The 24,700-nt window shown below is 41.4% G+C and overlaps 2 protein-coding genes and 1 long non-coding RNA gene across 9 annotated transcripts in view; 1 reads left to right on the top strand and 2 right to left on the bottom strand.

Annotated features, from left to right (window-relative positions):
- Positions 1-24,700, bottom strand: part of MTA1 (metastasis associated 1) — a 61,561-nt gene that overhangs the window by 23,925 nt on the left and 12,936 nt on the right. For 4 of the 5 annotated variants that reach the window (XR_014550955.1, XM_083624667.1, XM_083624666.1 and 1 more), the window contains exons 2-12: positions 23,942-24,009; positions 22,008-22,101; positions 19,901-20,027; positions 19,704-19,767; positions 17,508-17,625; positions 15,159-15,261; positions 8,638-8,737; positions 7,572-7,760; positions 5,305-5,379; positions 3,840-3,898; positions 86-201 (exon numbers count right to left, since the gene is read on the bottom strand). Coding sequence is in view for 4 of the 5 variants with exons in the window: in XM_083624667.1 (XP_083480793.1) it covers positions 86-201; positions 3,840-3,898; positions 5,305-5,379; positions 7,572-7,760; positions 8,638-8,737; positions 15,159-15,261; positions 17,508-17,625; positions 19,704-19,767; positions 19,901-20,027; positions 22,008-22,101; positions 23,942-24,009 (1,113 nt within the window). In the remaining variant the exon portion in view is untranslated. Of the gene's footprint in view, positions 1-85; positions 202-3,839; positions 3,899-5,304; positions 5,380-7,571; positions 7,761-8,637; positions 8,738-15,158; positions 15,262-17,507; positions 17,626-19,703; positions 19,768-19,900; positions 20,054-22,007; positions 22,102-23,941; positions 24,010-24,700 lie in introns of those variants that run through there. The other variant, XM_083624665.1, reaches the window with a different exon arrangement.
- Positions 1-24,700, top strand: part of DGKH (diacylglycerol kinase eta) — a 764,231-nt gene that overhangs the window by 738,518 nt on the left and 1,013 nt on the right. The gene's annotated exons all lie outside the window — the stretch shown is intronic.
- LOC310767643 lies at positions 754-2,522 on the bottom strand. The gene is made up of 2 exons (XR_014550999.1): positions 1,637-2,522; positions 754-1,159 (listed from the first exon to the last, which is right to left on the bottom strand). It is a non-coding gene; the product is annotated as an uncharacterized lncRNA (long non-coding RNA).

Raw genomic sequence — 24,700 nt, 5'->3', positions numbered from 1 at the left:
AAGACAAGGGCACATAAGGCTGGACTTGCATCCCCTCACGGGCTTCTTTTTCTTGCACACAGGGCTACATTCACAAATCACTTACTATAGCAGCTTTCGCAGGCTCGTCCTGTTCCCGTGTTCTGTGTCTGAACTCCTGTACCATTTACCACTCCTGGCTTGATATTATTAACATTGATCTGGTTGGGGTTTGGCTTGTTACTTAAAGAAATGAAAAACAGGAAATGGGTGGTTAGTTTATGGGGCGAAATGCCATCAGCACCACCAGACGCCGTCACCTGCCCCCGCTGCAACAAAACATGTCTCTCCTGTTATCGGCCTATACAGCCACAGCAGGTGCTGTAACTCTCCAATGGGTTGACTTCACCCCCGAAGGCACACTCTTCCACTGTCTCCTGAGACGGATGCCAACAACCAAGGGAACATGCAACCTTCTAATACTTCAGACATGGTAAATAAATATTGAATATCTCCCATTTCTATTACCATAGTTCTAACATAAAATATTTTCACTAACTTAGAGAAGAATGTAGTGTACCCAGTCCCCCTCCTCTTCTGCCAAATGAAACTATCAATCCCCCAGTCAAATCTATTAGTGCTAAATGGTTAAAAAACTACATAATTGAGAAGTAACAGGTGTCTAAAAGCTATACATGCAATTTAAATTTGCACAGGCACGGTTTAAAGTTCCACAGGCATTATTGAATTTTCATCTACATCTCAGCAAAACAATGTATCACATTTGTTTGTTTGTTTTTATCAAACTTTATTTGTTCTTCACAAAATGCAAATATCCTCCCTTCCAGGAGTTCTACTATCAATTGTACTTTGGAAATGATTCTATTGGCTTTCATTATTTGTGCTTTTTTTAAAAAAAATAATTGTTTAATGTTTCCTATAACCTGGCCTGGAAAGATTTATGTTCTGAAGAGTGGGATATAAATAAATGCAATAAAGAAATAAATAGTAAACACTGCACCAATGTTACATTATAGCATATTAAATACATGATCCGTTTTTCAAAGAGCGACAGAAGATCAACAATTTACAGAAAAACCAATAGCTATCTTCATTCCTGAATTTGAGTTTTAGTTTTGAAGCAATAATAGCAATAACTGTCAGGGCTGGAGTCAGACAAAGGTCAGTACACTATATGGAACTGGCGGAAATGACTGGCAGAATCCGAGACCAGGGAGAAGAGTCGGTAGAAGAAGATTGGAAGAAATTTAAAGACTATCTACAGAAACACTGTAAAATTAAGGAATGTTAAAAGGATGTTGGAATGAAGCAATGTGGTTTTTGCAGTAATGTTATATAGGGTTAAGGAAGAATGGATTGTTAACAGGTCAGAATGTAAAGTTACAATATATTAAGGTAAATTAATAAGATAAACACAAGAATGGAAAGGACTTGCTGAAACAATCAATTGATCTAGAATAGAAAAAAGGGAGGTGTGAGGAGGTCAAGGAAATAAGTAAATGAAAGATAAGTTATGGAAAGATGGATTTCTTTTTAACTGTTTTTACTTTTTCTGTACTTTGTATTTTTTATTTTTCCTTATTTTTGTAATTTTTTTTCTGAAACTTTAATAAATATTATTAAAAAAAAAAAAGACAAAGGTCAGTACAAAAGACACGGCTCTGCTGTCCGTGAAGTTGACGCTTTATTCAAGGAAACGGCATAAAACTCAGCAACGCTCCCCAGCAGGTCTTGCCCCTATGGAGCAGCTGCCAGGACTGAAGGTCCCTGCCTTCTACCCTTTCTAAGGCTTCTCCTCTCCCAGATGTTTCCCAAGCAATCTCAAGCTGTGTCTATGCACCTCTGGCCTCTGTTCTGCCCTCCTCCTCATTCTGTGTGTTCTTGGGATACCAAGGGGAAGGGAAGCTTGTCACAGCAGGAGGGGGGGACTCCATGGATTCTTCTGCAGCCTCTTGACTTCCCTCCTCTGCTTCAGCCTCCGAGTCTGAACTGCTGCTCCCTGTCTCTTCCTGCCCACTAAACCCTGTTGCTCCTTCAACGTCCAGCTCCTCCCCCCAAGTCTCTCCCTATGACCTCTCCTCAGTGTCCCACCACCAATTCCCTGGGCGCTGAACCATCTTCAAAAAGGGGGGAAAGAAGAACCAGGTTACTACTGATCAGTGAGCTTGACATGAATACTTCTTTGTGCAGCACCTAGTTAAACTATGGAACTGACCACCAACTTGGTTTTAAAAGAGGATTAGACAAATTCATGGAGGACTAGGCTTTTTTAAAACAACCTTTGTGTGTTTGGAAACCATCATTCTAGAGCCACTCCATTCTTTTCTAATGTATTCAATGTCTGAACCTGTAACAGCCCGAACGTGCCAGAAGTTCCTGGATACCTTTTCCCCTTCCGAGTTATTTCCCTGCTTAGTTCTTCCTCTTTTCCCTTCCCAAAGGTCAAGAGCTTGTGGCTGGTGTCTGCCTTTGCAGCCCTGCATGAGAGTAAGCGAGAGCGAGAGAAGAGCAGTCCTTCCTTATGCTCTTCTCTAATAGTATAAAAAAATTGTCCAGTAGCACCTTAGAGACCAACTACCATATTTTTCGCCCTATAGGACGCACCGGCCCATAGGGTGCACCTAGTTTTGGGGGGGGAATAAAGGGGGGGAATTATTTCCCCCCCAGGCGCGGGGCTGGGGTGGGGGAAGCCCGAGCTTTCCCCGACCCCAGCCCCCAGAACAGGCTGCTATCCGCAAGCCTTGGGAGCCCGGCAGGAACTCCCGCAGGTCTCCCCAGGCTTGTGGATATCTGCCCGAAGCCCGGGGCATGCTGCTCAGCGCGCCCCAGGCTTCGGGCTGCAGGCTGCTGTCCGCAAGCCTTGGGAGCCCAGCAGGAAGTCGCACCAGGCTCCCAAGGCTTGCGGAGAGCTGCCCAAAGCCCGGGGTGCGCTCTGCTCCCCGAGTTTCGGGCTGCAGGCTGCTGTCCGTGCCGGGCTCCCAAGGCTTGCAGATAGCTTCCTGAAGCCTGGAGAGCGAGAGGGGTCGGTGCGCACTGACCCCTCTCGCTCTCCAGGCTTCAGCGAAAGCGTACATTCGCCCCATAGGACGCATACACATTTCCCCTTCATTTTTGGAGGGGGAAAAGTGCGTGCTATAGGGCAAAAAATACAGTAAGTTTTTTCTGGGTATAAGCTTTCGTGTGCATGCATACTTCTTCAGATACACTTCTTTGGGTATCTGAAGAAGTGTGCATACCCAGAACAAACTTAGTTGGTCTCTAAGGCGCTACTGGACAATTTTCTTATTTTTTTATTTTATTTCAACTGCGTCAGACCAACACGGCCACCTACCTGAATCTCTAATAGAATGTTCACGTTAGTGGTTTAAAATGTGAAGCCACTGTTGCAAACACAGCCCATCCCTGTGCACATCTGGGACGGGATGAAGACACCCTCACCCACATACAGCAATGGATCAAAAATTTGTTTTCCTCTCTCTAACCAAAGCTTCATTTTTGATTTAGTACAGAACAAATACAATGTCTCACAAGAGATGATAACCTGCATATGTACAATCCATACTGGGATCTATAGGAGAATCAAAGCTGTTTTGGTTGAGGTTTTGAGACAAGTGTAGCTTTTTAGCAGAAACAAACATTACAAAATTTATGCTGCGGTCCTGTACACACATCCATGGGACTAAGATCCCTTGAAGAAAATAAGACTTGCTTCAGAGTAGGCATGCATTGGATTGCCCTGTTAAAGAATGTAACATCTATTTCGTGGTTAAAAATTCAGATGCGTAAGTTTGCAAGACAAGTAAGAATGGCTATAATGTTTTCATTCCATCTGTAAATATATAATAATAACAGGCACTTACTAATTAGGAATATATACTTGCTTTAGCTTGCTTTCTGCTTCTGCAGCTTTCAACCTTTTCTGAATACAATACAATAAAATAAAATTAGAACATAAAAGCAATCCATATAAATTATAACTAAATCTGATACATTTTTCCTGTCATCAACAAATACCTCTCTAGGTATACAAAAAGTCAATTCACCTTGAGGAAACAAGGGCTGCAGTTCATCCCTTTATGTTAGCACCATGGATTTATAAAGTAGTTTCTGAATATTACTGATCAGCAGGGCTGAAAATATTAATCAGTACATTAAAGAAATGAATTCATACCATAAGAAATTAAAGCAACAGATTTCAATCATGGCTAGAGCCCTGCAAAGAAACTGAACCAATTGCACACCACTCAGTTAAGGCAATACATGGAAGATCACAGGAGGTAGAAGTTACAAGAATGGAGACTCTGACTAAACATCAGGAAGAACTTTCTGATATTAAGAGCTGCTTGACAGTGGAACTGTCTCCCTCTGGAGGTTGTGGACTCTCCTTCCTTGGAGGTTTTTAAGCAGAGCTTGGATTGCCATCTGTCAGGGATGCTTCATTTGAGACCCCTGCATTGCAGGGGGTTGGACTAGATGACCCTTCAAACTCCACAATTCTATGATTTCATCCTCACAACCACAATGTGATGTAGGTTAGGCTAAGAGATGGTGACTGGCCCAGGGTCACCCAGTGAGCTTCATGGCTGAGTGGGGATTCAAACCCTGGTCTCCCAGGTCTAACACTCTAACCATGACACTACACTGTGCTTGGGGGTTCATGTGTAGATCAGGTATACCGTATTTTTCGCTCTATAAGACGCACCTAGTTTTTAGAGGAGGAAAACAAGAAAAAAAATATTCTGAATCAAATGTTGTTGAAGAGGCTTTGCGCGGCTATCCCTCTTGCTATTCTGGCTTCAGCGAAAGCAATGCAGCCTGCATTCGCTCCATAAGACGCACACACATTTCCCCTTACTTTTTAGGAGGGGGAAAGTGCATATTGTAGCGCAAAAAATACGGTATATGCATGTTCCTAAAGACACATGTAACCATAAGACTTCAAATAATTTATCTGCTACGACAGTGGGAAAATATCGAATTCCACTGCGAAGTTTCAATAATAAGAAAATAGGTAAGAAACAGCTAATTAAAAACATACTGAACACAATAGTTTTTTGTTAGTCTCAGTGGCAAATGACCCTCCTATGCTTTTTCCAGAAGAGATCTCTGAGTTGGAGAGTTCCACCCAAAGTCAATCCAGACATCCCCCACCTTAATGAGACATCTGCCAGTCATGTTCACCCACTCAAAAAGGAGTTACAAGTTTCTAATCATTCATCAAATGTCAGCAAAACTGAGTATATAGGATTATAAAGACTACTACAATAGATTGCAATTAGAAGTTAGAAGCATCTGTTTTGAGAAATGTAACTACATTGTTCTTACCTGTTGAACATATCGATCTGTTGTTTTCCACATATAGTAGTACTCAATTATGCTGGTTAAGGACTTCCATGGAAGCTAAGAACACATATAAACAAAACCAAAAAAAGCCCATGAGGTGTCAAATCTACAACATCCTGGGAACAAAAGACTTTAATAGCAAAAAGTGAGAACTCAGAAGTTCCCAAGCACATACCAACCCAACTGCCACAAAGCTAGATGTTGCAGAAGTGAGTTAACTCTTCTTTATCTAGCTTTGTGTTCCCCCTTCACTTTCCCCATGCATCAATTAGGCTTAAAAAACACCAGTAAAAGCTGTTTTATCAACCTAGTTGCTGTGCAAGGATGTACTGCAGAGCCAAACTGGGGTGGTTTCAGTCCCAGTATGGAGGCCCTGTGGGCTGCATCTCACACATAGTCGTATGATTTCCAACATGCCTCAGGTACAATGTTCTAGATGATGTTAGAAACAAGTACAATGTCTAATCTGTTCCAGCCTCCTAAGACTAAACCTTTAAAGCCTTGATCACCATTGGCTTTTCACAATGCATTTCCAGCTGGGAAAATGGTACCAGAACTCATAGAATCCTAAAATCTTAAGAGCTGGAAATGACCCCGAGGTTCATCTAGTCCAACCCTCTGCAATGCAGGAATCTCAACTAAAGCATCCCTGATAGATGGCCATCCAACCTCTGTTTAAAAACCTCCAAGGAAGGAGAGTCCACCATCTCTCTAGGAAGACCTTTCCACTGTCGGACACCAACTGAGAGCCAGTGTGGTGCAGTGGTTAAGAGCAGTGGACTCGTAATCTGGTGAACCGGGTCCTTGTCTCCGCTCCTCCACATGCAGCTGCTGGGTGACCTTGGGCTAGTCACACTTCTTTGAAGTCTCTCAGCCCCACTCACCTCACAGAATGTTTGTTGTGGGGGAGGAAGGGAAAGGAGAATGTTAGTCGCTTTGAGACTCCTTAGGGTAGTGATAAAGCGGGATATCAAATCCAAACTCTTCTTCTTCTTCTTCTTACTGTCAGAAAGTTTTTCCTGATGTTTAGTCGTTTCTTGTACCTTGAAGCCATTGGTCGGAGTCCTACCCTCCAGAGCAGGAGAAAACAAACTAGCTCCATCTTCCATGTGACAGCCCTTTAGATATTTGAGGATGGCTCTCAATCTCCTCTTTTCTAGGCGAAACATATCCAGCTCCTTCAACTGTTTCCAGACCCTTGATCATCTTGGCCGCCCTCCTCTGCACACCTTCCAGAAGATGGTGAGACAAACTTCTCCTTCTTTGGAGGTTTCTAAACAGAGGTTGAATAGCCATCTGTCATGGATGCTTTAGTTGAGATTCCTGCATTGCAGGGGGATTTTAGGATTCTATGAGTTAAATTGTGGTGCTCAGAATTGGACATGGTATTCCAAGTGTGGTCTGACCAAGGGAGAACAGAGTGGTACTATTACTTCCCTTGAGCTGGACACTAGACTTCTGTTGATGCAGCCTAGAATGGCATTAGCTTTCTTTGCTGCTGCATCACACTGTTGACTCATGCTAAGCTTGTGGTTCCTATATCCTTTTCATATGTACTACTGGTAAGCCAGGAGTCTTCCATCTTATATTTGTACAGCTGATTCTTCCTTCCTAAGTGCAGAAGCTTACATTTGTCCCTAGTGAAACTCATTCTGTTAGTTTGGGCCTAGTTCTCCAATCTGTTAAGGTTATTTTGAATTATGATTCTGTCTTCTGTGACATTAGCTACCCCTCCCAGTCTGGTGTCATCTGCAAATTCGATGAGCAGCCCCTCAAATCCTTCCTTCAAGTCATTTATAAAGACGTTGAACAACAATGGACCCAGGACAGAACCCTGCAGCACCCTACTTCTAACTTTTTTTCAGGATGAGGATGAACCACTAATGAGTAGTCTTTGGGTTAAGTCAGTCAACCAGCTACAAATCTACCTAAGGGTTACATTGTCAAGCTCACATTTTACCAACTTCCTTGCAAGAATATCATGGGGGACGTTGTCAAAAGCCTTACTTAAATCAAGATGTGCTTACGTCCACAGCATTCGGCTTATCCCCCAAGCATGTAACTCAGTATCCCTAAACTATAGCAGCAATTTGGAAATGGCATGGGACACATGGGGAAGCGAATTTGCCACTGCACAAATGGAAGATGTTCTGCTTACACACCTCTTTAGATGAATACTGCCCTAATTTCTTTAACTGGAGAATGCTGTCCGTGATTTTCTAGATGTGCAATGCCGTTTGTCTACTTACAAAATCTTGCTGAATATCAGTAAAATCCTTTCCATATTTTTCAAGGGCTTCTTCAAAGAGATTTGCCTCAGAAGCAGACCATTCCTCCATCTCATCCCTGCACAAGACAGGCCCACCCTGGGGCACAAGGGCAGAAATTGCCTTGGAAATGTCATAGATGTTTTTGTGCAAAGTATCCATGGCATGGAACTACATAAAACAAACCAAATACAAAGTGTAAAAAAAAAGAAGTTCCCAATACATAAAAAAATGCAACACATTTCAAAATAAAAAGCTATGAATGAAACTAGGGGACTGATACATATCAGGGGGCTGTTTGATGTTTTATTATGTTTTTATATATGCTGTAAGCCACCCAGAGTAGCTGGGAAAACCCAGACAGATGGGCAGGGTAATGCTACTGGAAGGAATATATTATTATTATTATTATCATCATCATCATAATCATCATCCTCTAATGCTGGCATGAGGAATATTTTTGGCTCCACAGGCCAAATCCTTACCAGGCCAAATTTTGACAGGTGGGTGGGGAAATCACCCGACGTCACAATGACATCTGGTCAGGACTCCAAAGTTGCTGCTAAAACAAAGCTCTCCCCCCTCCTTTGTTTTAACATGGGCAAGGTATTGCTTAAACTAAGGCAGAAACCTTCACGGGAGCAGTGGTTCAATGGTTTGCACTGAACTGCCCAACTGGACAGGATTTAACCACCCGGTGAACACCAGTGAGTAGGGGTTAAATTCTGTTGAACTGGTACCGGAAACCCCTTCCCAATTAATAAACTCCACATCAGTCATACAAATCATTTAATTAAGCATTGTAAATGATCACGAGCTTAAAATTTACCATGTACATCCTAGATTTTTTGTGTGTGTTAGATTCACAGCTCCAATTGGCTCCTAACTGAACTGTCTCTTAAGCACACAAACGACACCAATGTAAAATGCTTCAGGACTCTTCCAGTGTTTTCAATCTGATACATTACTCTCTTTTTGCCATTATGCTAGAGAGGTATTACTTTTAACTGAAAATCCAGCATTAGGATTTATTTTCTTAAATTCTTACCAGTGTGATATCCCTAGATGCTGCTGCAGCACTCATGTGTAAGCTTGGCTGCCGAACAGAACTGCTGCAGTCTAGAGCGCGAGCAAATGTACCCACAGAGCTAAAAAAAATGAAGAGAAGGTTGTCTTTCCGTGCAAGAAAACACACACAAAGCGAAGAAAGTAACAAGTTTACAGCACACACTTTCAAAAACAATTTGGTATGTATCATTTATTTGTACGAGGAAAAAAAGCATTTTTGTCACATTTTCATTGACTTCAATGATAATACACAGTTTCCCCAGACATAGTAGTGACCATTGCCCACCCCCTCTTGATTTTGTCATCGCAGAAAACTGTCTACCTTTATCAGGGGGAAATAGGTAAGACAGATGTCACAAATGCCATGTTTCAGGTCACTCCCTCATCAGGTTAGGAACTTATTTAGATGACAAAGTCAACATTGTAGGAACCAAGAAGACCAATTGTGTCCATCACCACAGCTATACTGGGTTCACAGATGGCTGCTGCAAATGTGTTTTATTATTCATTTTTGCATACCCCAAAAGGATGGAAATTTGCTACATCAACTTTATTCTATTTGAGATTCCCTCAGAAGGAAAACATTGAAATGCAGGTTGTCAATACAAAACTTGCCCTCACCACTCTTAAGCAAACGCCATGTGTCATGTAGCATCGCTGAGTCCAGTGAACCATGGAAGCTACGACTCAGAATCTACAACATGCATAATGGTGTCAGTGAAGTACGCTCACAGTCAACCACCAGCCTCAGCACACCTGCTGGAATTGTACTAATGAAAACTAGGAATCTGTTTAACAAAGGACAGCTGCTGAAATCAACACTTCCCATAAATGTATTTTCCATCAACTTTCACAGTGTTTTAATCCAACAGTGCAACATTTCAAAAGCCTCAATGGCCAGTGGTTTTGCTACAATTATTTTACGCACATTTAGAGATTCATACAAGATACAAGCTGAAAGTGAAACCCTTTCTTCATCATCAAGTGAAAAAAGCACAAGCATTATCAAGCAAAAAAAAATTCCTCCGGCAGCTTGCTATAAAGGCAGTTAAAAGTGTCATTTGAATCATTCAGTGCAATACCAGCTGATAGGGAAGAATGAGAGGCACATTATCATCCTAAACCAGGCAGGAGGAACAAGTAGAAGTTGTATGTTTTTATCTGCATGTGGAGATTGTGCAAGAAGACGTGAGCTAACGGGGCTATTTTACACTGAAAGTGTGTACAGTCTGAACAATGTACTTGAAAGATGAAGGTGTTAGACATCCCTTGAAAAGCAAACGCTTCATGGCAACCACTGTTTAAGCACCAAATAAATACAATTCTTCTGCTACTAATCTTCCAAACTGTGAGAAATAGGAAAGTTGTGCAAGCAAAACACCACCACTTGGATAGTCATATATAAGCCAGTGATTGCTGGTTGTGATATATCGATTAGACAAGATTCTGTTCACTCTGGGAGAGCAGCCCACTTTGTTTTGGGTAGATACAAAAGCCCTATTTTGACATATTAGCTGTAAATCCCAATCAGAGTAATATTGTAGACTTGACGGCTGTGACAGCGGTTGAGATAGTTCTCAATTCTATGCCCTTTTCAAACACCAAACCAGGGATCTTGCATTTCCGTTTCCTTATCTACTTTTGCTGGAGGAGAGACAGAGGTATGTTGATCATATATAGAGACTTTATTCCTTTTTTTGGTGCCACACTTCCTTACAGGCTTTTGACACTCTTCTAGAATTTTCATCCAGTATATTGAATACATTCTTATACTTCCTCTTCCTTTGTGATATACTTGGTCCATTGAATTAGTAAGTTAATGTCTTTCTCCTCCCTCTGCTCCACTCTAGGTAGGGAAGTCTCATTCTCTTGAGTATGGCACTTTGCCAGCTCATTCACCTGTTTTAACATGAGATCATCTAATAGCTCCCTTCGCTCCACTGCTTGCATCCTACCAGTAGCTGGTGCGTTTTCAGCCAAAGCCATCTCCATGGCCAGATTAATGACACATTATCCCCAATTAGCCTCTTGCGCTGCACCCCTGTAGTCAATATAGACAAGACTGGCGGCTAAAGATTGAGGTGTACGTTCATTGCCAGCTACTTCATCCCTCAGGGGAAGAAGCTTGCAATTTTATTTTGTCTTCATTGTCTAACATGTGAAACATTTTCAGATACAAGTGGTGCTCCCTGTTTCTTGTACCCTTGTATAGTAAGACCTGCGACTCCAGGTTATACACACAGAGGGCTTCTCTGAACTGCTTGGCTCATAGCCTCAGGCTCTTCCGCTCTGTCCTTCAATGTCCTCTTACTTTAGGGTGGGAGAGAGGGTCGACCCTTACCTATTTTATTCAAAATCTAGGCGCTTAGCTCATCCACAGGGTAAGCCAGAAAAGTTATTGAGATGATGAATATCCGGGTGCTATATTGGTTTTCACAACTTAAAACTCCAAAAGACTCTGCACGACTATGGACTCCCAGCCAGAAACTTGTATCTTGCAGTTAATAGAAATTAATTTTAATTAATGAATTAATGTCTGTTATTTATATGCCCCTCTGGACAGCTCCCAACAAAATAAAACCCTTTTGTGTTAATGAAAAAGAAGATAAGGCAAATATGCTCAATACCCAGCTGTTAGTACTGCTGAGTCAACCGCAACATTTTTTAAAAAAAGAAATATCAAATGAGCTCAAAACTAACACTCTCACAGTCATCCAGCTGGAAGCCCACTTGGACAGTCATTGTATGATATGAAACAACTGCCTCAGACAACAGCAGTGCCATAATGACTAATCCGGCATTGTACAGGCAACAACCGTTTTGCGCGCGTTCAAAGCATGCGCAACCGTGCACATGCGCATCACCGCAAACCCAGAAGTGGCAGGAAAAGGGGGCGGGACCAGAATGGGGTGGGTTGTAAGTCTCTTTTTTTTAAAAAAAAAGATATTTATTGAGATTTTACAAAAACATAAGTTTACAAAATAGAAAAAAGTCACATAGAAAGAAAAAGATACAAAAAAGAAGACATGGAAAAATACATAAAAGAGAAAAAAGAAGAATAAAAATACAAAATACAAAAAAAAGATAAAAAAGAATTAAAAAACAAATCCGTTTTTAGTAACTTTAAACTCATTAGCTTGTTTCCTTGGCCTCCTCACACCTCCCCTTTTTGTATCCCCATTTAAATAATCAAATCAGCAAATCCTTACCCTCTTTCGTTTATCTTAACTCTATATCTTAACATATTATAACTATATATTTTCATCCATTTATCAATTCATTTTTGCATATTCTTATTAACTTTGTTGCTAATGCCACTTATTTTCAGTCCAACATCATTTTAACATTCATTAATTTTACAGTGTTTCTGAAGGTAGTCTTTAAATTTCTTCCAGTCTTCTTCCACCAACTCTTCTCCCAGGTCTCGGATTCTGCCAGTCATTTCCGCCAATTCCATATACTCCATCACCTTCATCTGCCACTCTTCCAGGGTGGGTAACTCTTGTGTCTTCCAATACTTTGCAATAAGTATTCTTGCTGCTGTTGTTGCATACATAAAGAAAGTTCTATCCTTCTTTGGCACCAATTGGCCGACTATGCCCAGGAGAAAGGCCTCTGGTTTCTTCAGGAAGGTATATTTAAATACCTTTTTCATTTCATTATATATCATCTCCCAGAAAGCCTTAATCTTTGGGCACGTCCACCAAAGGTGAAAGAATGTACCTTCATTTTCTTTACATTTCCAACATTTATTATCGGGCAAATGATATATTTTTGCAAGCTTGACTGGTGTCATGTACCACCTGTAAATCATTTTCATAATATTCTCTCTTAAGGCATTACATGCCGTAAATTTCATACCGGTGGTCCATAACTGTTCCCAGTCAGCAAACATAATGTTGTGACCAATATCTTGTGCCCATTTGATCATAGCAGATTTAACCGTTTCATCCTGCGTATTCCATTTTAACAGCAAGTTATACATTCTTGAAAATATCTTAGTTTTGGGATCTAACAGTTCTGTTTCCAATTTTGATTTTTCCACCTGGAAGCCATTTTTTTAATCCAAATTATAGGCCTCTCTTATTTGACAATAATGAAGCCAGTCTCGCACTTTATCTTTTAATTTCTCAAAAGTCTGCAGTTTCAATTTGTCTCCTTCTTGTTCCAATATTTCCCAATATTTCGGCCATTTGGCCTCCATATTGAGCTTTTTCTGAGCCTTCGCTTCCATTGGTGACAACCACCTTGGGGTTTTATTTTCCAGTAAATCTTTGTATCTTATCCAGACATTGAACAATGCTTTCCTATAAGTCTCTGCCACTGCACACAATGACCTGGAACGCAACCCCCGCACAAATTGGGTGTTGCCTGTATTGTATTGTGTGAGATTGGTCAGATCTCTGCCACTTCCAAACTTCTATTCTTTTCAGAAGAGATTACACCGATATTTTGAAAGTAGTATTGCACCACTATGCATGGCATATTTTGATAACTTCATTGTGTGGCTTCTCAGTCCAAGCAAAGAATGAAATTCTGATGCTATCGAACAATGAATCAATGCAACAAAGCTGTTGCATTTAGAAATGATGTCTGCAAAACAAGAAGGAATGCGGCTAAAGAACTCTTGCTGCATCTCCCATTGATTTTCATACTGCTTCCATAACTTGAAGAAGAACGCACAAGTGAAGTCAATATACTCTGTGCTTTATCAGGGATGAATAACTAGCATGAGAATCGGAATGCCAGAAATGTGCCAAATTCAGCAACTGTCCTGTGTTAAATGATTGCCTACCTGCACATTTCTAGCAGGCATATTTATGTTTTGATGTAGGTTCGTGGATTACAAGTCGTTACCTCCTTGCTTTGCTGGACTCCATGCTGCCAGCAGCTCCACCGAAACATTTGCTTAAGTGTGAGTCTTTTATCAGCTCCATCTGAGGTTTTCATGTCAAAGTAATCTGAAAACAGAACACAACTGATGTAGCAATTTTGCACATCTTTTGGTTATGTAATAATGAAGAATTGTGTAACGTGACCATAAATTCTTTGAATCCAGTATGACTATCACCTTAGTTCATACAACATTGGTTTCTAACCCGGGTGGCGGATTGAAATATTGACCAAAATTTTAATTCAAAACCGTCATCTTGTCTTCCAGTATGATGGCTTATACACACTACTTGCTGGAGTGGCAAAATGACTTCTCTGACATTCACTGCTTGTGGCAATGAGTTCTGTACAGGATGTACACCTTGACCTTTTTGTTTACCACTACCAGAGGAAAAAGGAGGACCTCTGCTTATTTATCTCATGTAACCTCATATGCACATTTAGTTCTCCCTCAAGTTGATGAAATTCATTTTCATGAGCTTGAAACCTGAAGAAAATCACAGTTTAAGAAGTGAGAATATACAAAATCAGTGCCTAAATGTGGAATAAGGCACCTATCGCATGTTTAAACCTTACTAGAGGCCTATGCCTAGAGCAAGTTCAATTGCCATCAGGGAATCCAAAAAAGGTACTAGCAACTGATGAATACACTTTTCTGTCCAAGTACCATTTGCTAACATTTGTTTGTTTTCCTCCAAGGAACTCTGTGATGCTCATGATGCCCATGCTCTTCAAAGCACATATCAATCTCATGCCATACAAGGACGATGCTCTATAAAGCCAATGACAGAACTCAACAACAAGGGACAGGAGAGCTGTATCAGATGAATGCCCTCAAGACAGTTCTCCAAACATCTTGCTTTACATCTATATGCTACTTCCTTGTCTCAGGCCTGACTGCAGCTCCCATCTCCTTTCCTTCTAATTATTTCATATGCCACACACCTGAAAACTATTGCCAACTGAATGTTCACACTTGCATGAAGGATACAGAAAAACCACTATCAGTCTTTCAAATCAATGGAATCAGGAAAGGTCAGAGCAAATATTTGCTATTGTGAGGATTTCCATTCACAAATGGTTTTAGAACAGCAGCAAGCTGAAGAATGAAAATTTGCTTCCTTCAGTCAAGTATCATTTGCAATGTTTGTTACCTACCACTATACCTATATTAATTCCTCCATGTGGGCAGTATCCGCACCACCCAATCTGATGCATGCAAGTGCTACAAGCCATACATTTTAAACTCAGTAACAACTTCCAAAAAGCTTGCAATGAAGACATTATTAATGTTGACTATATCATCAACGATCAGGACATGGCCTTAGTATGCAGACAGCCCTTGTGCAAACTTACTGAACATTTGGGGACACAGTGGAAGAGATCAGTGAATTATCTGCTTTACTAGCAAACCAAATCATTGCTAATGAATGACTCAATCCCAAAACAATGGTATATAAACATTAAGATTATAATTACCATAATGATGCAACGGCAAACAAAACATTTTGTTTGACAAACAGCAAGCATTTGTTTAGGGGAACAGTATAATCAGAAAGCGGGGGAATAACCAGATTAAGACGCAAATTGTGATGTTTTTCTCCTTACCGTGCTACTACAAGGAACTGATCTATCTGTTTGTCTATTAGTGGATTAAATGCTTCCCAAACTTTTGTTTCAAGTTTTGATTGGTCTCTGCCATCATCTTCACCTAAACAAATTCAAATAAAAAAAAGGGTTTATCTAGGCAATCTGGCAAAACAAATAGCGTACTGATGAGGAGCTTGCCTTCCACAAATCTTGGAAACTACAGAAAACATTTAACATTCAATGGTGAAAAATGCTACGGTTGTCTCTTTTGTAGTATTGCCAAGAAGAGTTTACTTCCCGCAGAATAACATGAGTGAAAAGTACACATCCAACCATTCAGCACTTCATATGCCAGCCCCATTTCCCCAAAGAAGCCACTTAATTCACATGTATACAAAAGCTTTGGAAATACAGAACCATTAGGTATCTCCTGCTCAAAGTGAACAAAACATGGCAGCTCCCACACACACAAAAAGAGCTGATCACACCTGCTGATCTCTTAAATGAGATCCCACTCCAGCCTGACAAGGAGAACGACAACAAAGCCAAGCATGCTATTGGAGCAATGAACTTTGCAGAATAGTAAAGTTCTCGGAGAGGGAGAATGCCGGAGTGTTACTGATTTGTCTCTCTCGTCCTCTCTTGTGCAGCAGAGATGAATTTAAGACTGTGATGTGTCATGTCCTCCCCTCATTCACAAAAAAACTGCTGGCTAATAACACAAGGGGGGGAGAAGTCAAAAGAACCCTCCTGGCAGGAAGGCTGAGTTAGCGAACTCTCTGTGATAGCTCCATTGCCTGTGAGCCCCGGGTGCTAGGTGCCACCAGAAAGTCTCATGCTGGTAAAAAGTGCCAGGAAAAAGAAAAGGAAAGAAAGCCACAAGATTTGCAGACTTACAGGAAAAGGAAGCTAAAGAAAGGACACCTTTCTTTAACCTAACAATGATGATATTATTATTACAGTGGTACCTCTGGACGCGAACGGGATCCGTTCCAGAGCCCCGTTCACATCCAGAAGCAAACGCAACCTGCGTCTGCGCGTGTCGCGATTTGCCGCTTCCGTGCATGCGCGTGACGTCATTTTGACCATCTGCGCATGGGCGAGCAGCAAAACCTGGAAGTAACGCACTCCGTTACTTGCAGGTCACCGCAGCGCGCAACCCGAAAATACTTATCCCGAAGCAACTTTAACCCGAGGTATGGCTGTATTATACTATTATTTATTTAGATCAAGGCAGATAAATGACATACACAGAAGAGGATTTAAGGCAAGGCAGAAAAGGGTAAAAATAAAACAAAAACCATTTCAAAGAGTGAACAAATGCTAAGTTCTGCCTAGAACAGGGGTCTGCAACCTTTAAGACAAAAAGAGCCACTTGGACGCGTTTCCGAAGAAAAAAAAACTGGGAGCCGCAAAACTCGTCATTATAAAAATAACTTTTTTGTCACTTTTTTATTATTTCTTTGTTTGACCCCTCAGAATTACTCCTCCTCATAGAAATAAACGTTAAATTAACAAGTTACCTTTTTGTGTGTGTGTGTTCTTCACTCCCCTTCAAAACAGTGACCAGCGTACATGCCCCCTTTCAATGCAGTGACCAGCGTACATGCCCCTTACAATGTAGCGGGCGGGTGGGCGGGCGGGAAGGTGACGTCGGGACGGTGCGTGACTAACGCACGCACCGCCCCCATGCGACGTCACAGCCAGTACAGCGCCCGCCACAGTGGGGAGTGTCGGGGCGCACAACGCGCCTCCTCCCCTCGCTAGTATCCGCCCCAGAGCCGCAGCAAAGGTGTAAAAGAGCCACATGCGGCTCCGGAGCCGCAGGTTGCCAACCCCTGGCCTAGAACATAGGACCCAACTGACCTGACTAGAGGCAGGGAAGATCTGGAGGGTGGGATGGCTCCGCCCCCGGGAAGAGCTGCATATCCTGTCCAGTGGGCAGTGCCATCCTATTAACTGAATGTCCTCCAGTCCAAAAGTGTTTTTTTTTTTAAGTGTTCCATATAATTTATTCTGAATTTTTCAGATTTAAGCTTAGTGTAAAGTTGAATTTGAATTTTAAATGTCTGTGTTTCTTACTCTGGAATTATTTTAAAATGCTGGAAGCTGCTGTGAAACATTTTAGAAAAACACTATAAAAATATTTTAACAGAGGTAAACCAAGATCAATTACCATTACAGAACCTATGTACGTTTGGACAGCATGAAAGGACTAGTTAGTGTAACACATCATGGGATATAGAGGCTGTGAAAGCATTCTGCAGTTCCTCAAACAAAAACCTTAGAACCCAACAGTTTCCAAAACCTTCTACAACACAACATGAATTCTTTATGGATTCATGCAGAAATCAGAAATGAAATTACCTTCTTTCAGTAAGTCTGTTACATCGGCCTGGTATTTGTTTCCAACTCTGATTTCTCCTTTATCGGCTAGAAGAGTCTTCTGCTGTGGATCGTATACTAGTGAATAAAAAAAGAAGTCCTGGGGACAGGAAGGGAAGTAAAAATTATAGCATTCCCAACAACTTGAATCATGAGTATAGAGCCACTCCTAACAATTTTTGCACCATCAAATGGGAACAGAAAACCTGGTGGTGAGAAATCAAATGCATATAAAGTATGTACTCATGAAAAAAATTAAAATTACCTTTTACAAATTATCATTTTAGGAAGGAGACAGCAATGTGCACCAAATACATTGGGAAATGCAGGTGTGTATTGTGAAAGTAAAATTTAAGTTGCTAGGCAGGATGTTCCAATCCTGGCTCTCCAAGATAGCATTCTCAGAAATGCTACCTGTTCCATTTTGGAGTCAGCTAGATATAGCTGTGCAATCTCAATGGGTGAATGAGATAAGAGTGTTGACAGGAGGAGTTTAGATTTGCTAGGCACCAGAAAATCATTTGACCAAAAACGATGAGCTCTACTCGACGCGAAATGTAACAGATTGCTGGCACTTAATGGCAGAAAAATTGCAGAATATTGTGGGGTTACACAGTCCTGCTGGCTCCCCTGAGCTTGCTTCTCCATTACTTGGTTCCTCAAACTTCAGTCTACGGGTGGTTGTGCAAAGCATGCTTGGGCAGGCATGCCTAGCTACTATCATCAATGAATTAAATTGACTCTCATTTATGGGGAGAAGCAGTAGGATACAAACACTTCGACACCTGCTCCATTTGCCAACATAGGCACACACTTCTATTTGGCACCTAATCAACAGCTTGTTCTTTTCCATTTCTTCAGGTTAGGATTTGCCATGACATTTTGGCACTCGTTTTGCACTTGGCACTAAAGATCCTTATTCAGTTTTGCAGACAACCTCTCATTTGCTCCTTAACTCTGTCCCTTCTACACTGTGTCCCCTACCTCTGATCACTTCGTATTTCCACTTTGTGTTATGGAAAAATCCCTCTCACTTCTAGACAAGGCGTCAACCTTGCTCACTTTTTCATCTTAAGAGAACTTCCTCCCTCATGAAGCCTCACCTTTAAGTTAACGTACCTAGGAGACCACATCACTCCATTTGCAGACTGATTTCTAAGAGATGCTCATGAATATACCAAATATACCAGAGATGTTCATGAATTGCCAAATATACTATTTAAAGAATTGCCTTCATATGCAGCACTAAGAAGTTATGCCGAAACAAATTGCATGGGAGTCTAAACGTTTACAGAAGCCCCGTCACAGCTCCTAAAGCCTCAGAAAAGACGATAGTATCTTAGAATTGTATATTTTACAAAAAAGTGAAATACACTAAATAGAGAACTTTAGTCCCAACCATGCCCACCTGTAATTTAGGTGGTATTTCTTCATAGTATGATCCCAAGATGGTGATAATATTGTCCCACTTCAAAGCATTATTGTAGAGCATGACTTGGTCATTGTGCTCCCAGAAGCCACTGCACATTGTGCTCCGCCACAACTTCCTGGTTTGAAACAAACCACGGTTTGCCATTACATCTGAATCGAACAAACTATGGTTTGCTTTTTTAGAAAGGCAGAAGCCACCTTCAAACCATTGTTTCTAACTCTGGTTTAGAGGCAAGCTATGATTTGCACACGCCACAGTTGGTGCAGTTTGGATGCCACAGCAAAGTGCTACGAACCAGGAAATCAAGGAGGAAGGTGGATCATGCCATTTGGTCCTGAGCCTAGGGCTTGCTGATCAGAAGGTTGGCGGTTCAAATCCCTGCGACGGGGTGAGCTCCTGTTGCTTGGTCCCAGCTCCTGCCAACCTAGCAGTTCGAAAGCACATCAAAGTTCAAGTAGATCAATAGGTACCGCTCTGGCGGGAAGGTAAACGGCGTTTCTATGCGCTGCTCTGGTTTCGCCAGAAGTGGCTTAGTCATGCTGGCCACATGACCCGGGAAAACTGTTTGCGGACAACCTTCAGCTCCCTTGGCCAGTAAAGCAAGATGAGCGCCGCAACCCCAGAGTCGTTCGCAACTGGGCTTAACTGTCAAGGGTCCTTTACCTTTGAAAAAACATCGGACAACTGCTCTAAACAAGTGTGGCAAAACAACCTGAATATTTTCAGTTTCGTATATGTGTGCCTACCTCACGTTCCAGATAGGATTTAAGGGATTCTGTTTCATTTAAGAGTGTAACACTGCATTTCCCTCTAAAAAAAAGGAAGAAAAATAAGATGAGAAAAAAGGGCATTTGGAATGCCTGCATTACGTAAAATACAAATAAGTTCTTAGGTTTATTAAAAATCATTACACGAAAATTCTACTTAATTATTCAGTCCACACCTAATATGAGTGGCTGGTAAGGATTCCAATTGACGTGAGAGAAACAGTTCTCGGTGTCGCAGTTGATGTTTCTGTTTCTCTGGTAAATCAATCTTTTCTGGGTTTTCCATCTCTTCTTCCATTTCTCCTAGTTGAAGATGAAATAACATTAATCTGTGAAGATGGTTGAAATAGTACTTCAATGCACTGCCAGATGCAATTTTTACATTTAAATTTAACTACCCAGCATAGCATCAGATCATTCTTGTAACAGAACACTGCTATATGGCCAACTTTATTTTTTTTAAAGATGCAACCCTGTTATATCCTGCTTCAGGTCATGATTTGCATGTGCATGCTAGGGATGCAAAGAAAACAGAATTAGTGAACTCACTGCATAATTTGTGAACCACCTTGGTCTCATGGTTACTGGGCTAGGACATGCCCAAAAGGTTGATGTCATTCACTACACCAGAGGAAGCATCAGATGTTGACATAATCAAGCAGCTGCTAAGGCCTAGAGCCCAACCACTTTCAACAGAAATCCTATTTCACCACTTTTTCTAGGACTTATTGAAAGCATAATAGTTGCCTACAGCTTCATTGCAGCTGCTGTGGCACCAAGCTGTCAGACATGTAGACATTGTAACAGATCTATACATGCACAGTCTAACCCCATGCAAGTTTACTCAGAAGCAAGTCCTGTCAGTTTAGCAGGAATATGGAAATTGAGATGGGTATAACCTATCAAAAGGAATAGACCAAACAGGAAGGGAGGAGTAGCATTATATGTAAAGGATGTGAAGAGATCCAAGACTTGGAGCACGGAAGGCAGACTGAGAGCATAATGGTGAACGTTTCAGAAGAGAGAAACAACAGTGACATTACTGTAGGTGTCTGCTATAGACCACCAAGACAGACTGAAGGTTTGGATGATGTCTTCCTAGAGCAGATTACCAAGCATTCAAAAAGGAGATACATATTAGTAATGGGAGACTTCAACTTCCCCATGATCTGTTGGAACTCAACTCTGCCAAGAATGTAGGGTCTGACAAATTCCTCCATTGTCTCACTGACAATTTCATTTCCCGAGGGTTGAAGAAGCAACAAGGGGATCATCTATCTTGGACCTGGTCCTCATCAACAGAGAAGAACTGATTGATGAAGAGGAAGTGCTGGAAGCCTTGGGAGAAAGTGATCATGTTCTCCTGGGTCTCATGATACAAAGCCAAGGGAAAGCTGAGGGTAGTTTGATATGCACTCTAGACTTTAAGGCCGATTTCAGAAAGCTTAAGGAACTACTGGGTGAGATCCCATAGTCGGAAATACTCAAAGAGAAGGAAGTCCAAGATGGATGGGGATTTATTAAAGGTGAAATATTGAAGGCAAAAAGGCAAAAAAATCCAACAAGAAAGAAAAGTGGAAGGCATCTAGAAAACTGGTGCGGCTGCATAAGGAGTTTACAGATGAGCTGAGAGTTAAGAATGGCATCTATAAGAAATGGAAGAAAGGAAAAATCACAAAGGAGGAGTATATGCAAGTAGCCAACAGTTGCAGGGGGAATGTCAGGCAGGACAAAGCTCAGAATGAACTCTGACTTGCAACAGAAGTTAAAAACAAAGGTTTCTTCAGCTATGTTTGAAGCAGGATGAAAAACAAGGAAGTAGCAGGTCCTCTGTAGTGGAGTAGTGGAAAAGGTGAAGAAATGCTATTGGGTAACAGATAACTGCTCAACACCTACTTTGCCTCTGTCTTCCCCCAAAAGGAAAGCAATGCCCATCTGGTGATAACAGAATAAATGATGGAAGGAAGGAGCTGCAGCCCAAGACAGGAATAGAGGTGGTAAGGGAACACCCAGCTACTTTAAATGAATTCAAATCTCCAAGGCCTAATGAGCTGCACCCAAGGGAGCTTGTGGATGTAATCTCAGAGTCTCTGAGAGAACCCCCAGGATGGTACATGAGGAGTGGGGAGGGGGGAATCATTCTGTCTGGCATGCTTAAACATTTGTGCAGACAAAACAATTGGAAGAGCACAACACTGTGTTCCATCCAGCAGCTCCCTTTAGCATGTTATTTAAAACTAAGTCAACAGTTTATCATTTAAGTTAATAATATAGAAAGCTTACTTGCATGTTTGTCAGCCAGTACAATTAATGTGCTTGAGATGTCCCTCCGTCTATAGAAACACACCACTTTTGCTTCTACGTTTCCATTGGCTGTCTGTCATAGTGAGCAAAATAATAATAAAAATTTAATTTCAGGTGAGAAGCTTAAATGGTAGGTATTTAAATGTGGCTTAAATGGTAGGTATATAAATGCTTTATTACTAACTACACCACAGAACACCAATACTAAAAACCAAAATGAAGCAGAATGCAAATTTTATAATACTCAATTTATAATGTACTTAGCAACCAAATGATTTCATTTTGATTATTTTTCTTTGCATATTAGTACACACGATCATTAGTGAGTGAAGAAAAAAGGTCCGATGTAATATTCTAAACATCAAACTATATTCTGCTACTATAGATCTTAAGTCAATTTTCGAATAAAAACCTAGAGATCAGCTCTGGGGGAAATCAGACACATTAACTTCAACCTGATCTGGACAGTTATAGCCTTCCTACAGTTATCCATGCTGTCCGGTAACCTCTTGTTTTGGTTGCTTCAATTACTCATTTCGATTAATCATTATGAAATTATAAAAGGCACTAAGAATCACACAAATGGCCAGTTTTCAATGAAATTGATATAATATTTATACTATGTATACCATTGTACAGGGCTATTTATAGGACTGTCTATGAACAGGATTTACTTAAAGCAAGCTTTTGTCATATATCTGAGTCGGCACTATGGACTTTTTATATTTATGCAATTATTTCATACTTAATTTTAAAATTCTATTACATTATCTTAATGCCCAAGTATAACCATATACAACTATAGCTGTTTGTATTCCTATAAGGGACACTGAGCAGCATGTCCAAGTGAAATGAATGGGAAACATTTTTAAATGTGGCAGACACTTCAAAATAAGTCAATGCATACCCCCAAAGCAGCCGCAAAGTTATTTGCATATTCCTTGCATGACTGATGTCCAGAAGATTTTGGATTTCAGGACAATCCCACCACATGGGGAGGTATGTGCTGTGGAGGCGCAACCTCTCCAGCATTTTGGTGAGGCTCCTGAGCGTATCAGCACTAGTTTCCCTTGGGTTAGGTACAATCTGAGTTCTTTCCTTTTAGCCGAGATAGATTTAAAGGGAGGTTTAGACCACATTCTAGTCCATTGGGTGGGGTCTATGTCATCCTCCCATTGTTTTTTGATTATGTCGATGGGTTTTGTGGGATTTTGGAGCAGTATTTTGTATATTGTGGATACCATCCCCTTGCCGTGTCCCTTTGCTGCTAGGAGGAGGTTTTCAAAGATTGTCATGGGTCTAGCTGATGCTGACTTCACTACTGCAGGCATGTCCAAAGTCTGTTTTGGGGGCCTAATCCAGCCTGCCGGTCAGTTTAATCCAGCCCCTGTGGCAGTTTATTTCCTAGGGTAAAATCCCAAAAAAACCTCAACAACTTCAATCCTAAAAAAAGGCCCTTCATTTCATCAAATCTGGCCCTCTTTGAAAAAAGTTTGGACACCACTGCACTACTGTATTGTTTTAAAAGGCATGTAATTGGTGGTGTGTTGGCCAGGGTGTCTGGGTGTCTCCTAGTTTGTCTTGTATTTCTTGTGTCAATGTGGGTTTGTTATTTTTGTAAAAGTCTGCTAGGCGGCATAAACCTTTGGTTTGCCAGGTTTTTATCTGGAAGTTTTGTGCTACGTGGCAGAATAGTGGGTGGTGAGCCAGGGGAATTAGTGGGGATGGGTTAGGGACAGTTTGCCTGCTTCTTCCTTCCATGCGCTGACCCCCTATTTCAATATTTTTCTTAATTCTATCACTTTACAAAAAGGTAATTGAGAGTTAGCTGAAAATTATAAAAACTGTTAGCAGAACTAGCAAGTACCGCCAATACCTTCAAAAGTCACTGAGTGCACTGATATATTTTTTACCTTATTGAGTTCTTCTATTCTCCTTATCAAATATGGATTACTTGAAGAGTTTTCAAAGTAGACATAATCTGGGGAGGGGGGAAAAAACCAATCTTGAAGTACAAGTTTTAGACACCTAAAGCTTATAAATAAGAAAAAAATGACTACATTTTTTTTACCCACCCCCTCCCAGCGACACACATTCACACCACCTTTAAAGATCGCTTGTTTGTGCCATCATCAAATGCAGTGATATCCTCCCCATTCCCAATACTTATGCATCACTCACTCCCCATGGGCTCAGGCAGTAATGACACATCAAATCCATTCCAGCCCATAAAGGTAAAGGTAAAGGGATCCCTGACCATCAGGTCCAGTCATGACCGACTCTGGGGTTGCGGCGCTCATCTCGCTTTATTGGCCGAGGGAGCCGGCGTACAGCTTCCGGGTCATGTGGCCAGCATGACTAAGCCGCTTCTGGCGAACCAGAGCAGCGCACGGAAACGCCGTTTACCTTCCCGCCGGAGCGGTACCTATTTATCTACTTGCACTTTGACGTGCTTTCGAACTGCTAGGTTGGCAGGAGCAGGGACCGAGCAACGGGAGCTCACCCCATTGTGGGGATTCGAACTGCCGACCTTCTGATCGGCAAGTCCTAGGCTCTGTGGTTTAATCCTCCCCAAATTGCTCCGGCCCTCATCAATTCTGGTCTACAGGCAACTTAGCTTGGACCTGCCCACTTCTGGTCCTCCCAATAGTTAGGCAGCGATATGACTTGAG

Source organism: Podarcis filfolensis, assembly GCF_964270895.1.
Source record: "Podarcis filfolensis genome assembly, chromosome: 7".
NCBI classification, from domain to species: Eukaryota; Metazoa; Chordata; class Lepidosauria; order Squamata; family Lacertidae; genus Podarcis; species Podarcis filfolensis.
This window is presented reverse-complemented; position numbering and strand designations above follow the sequence as displayed.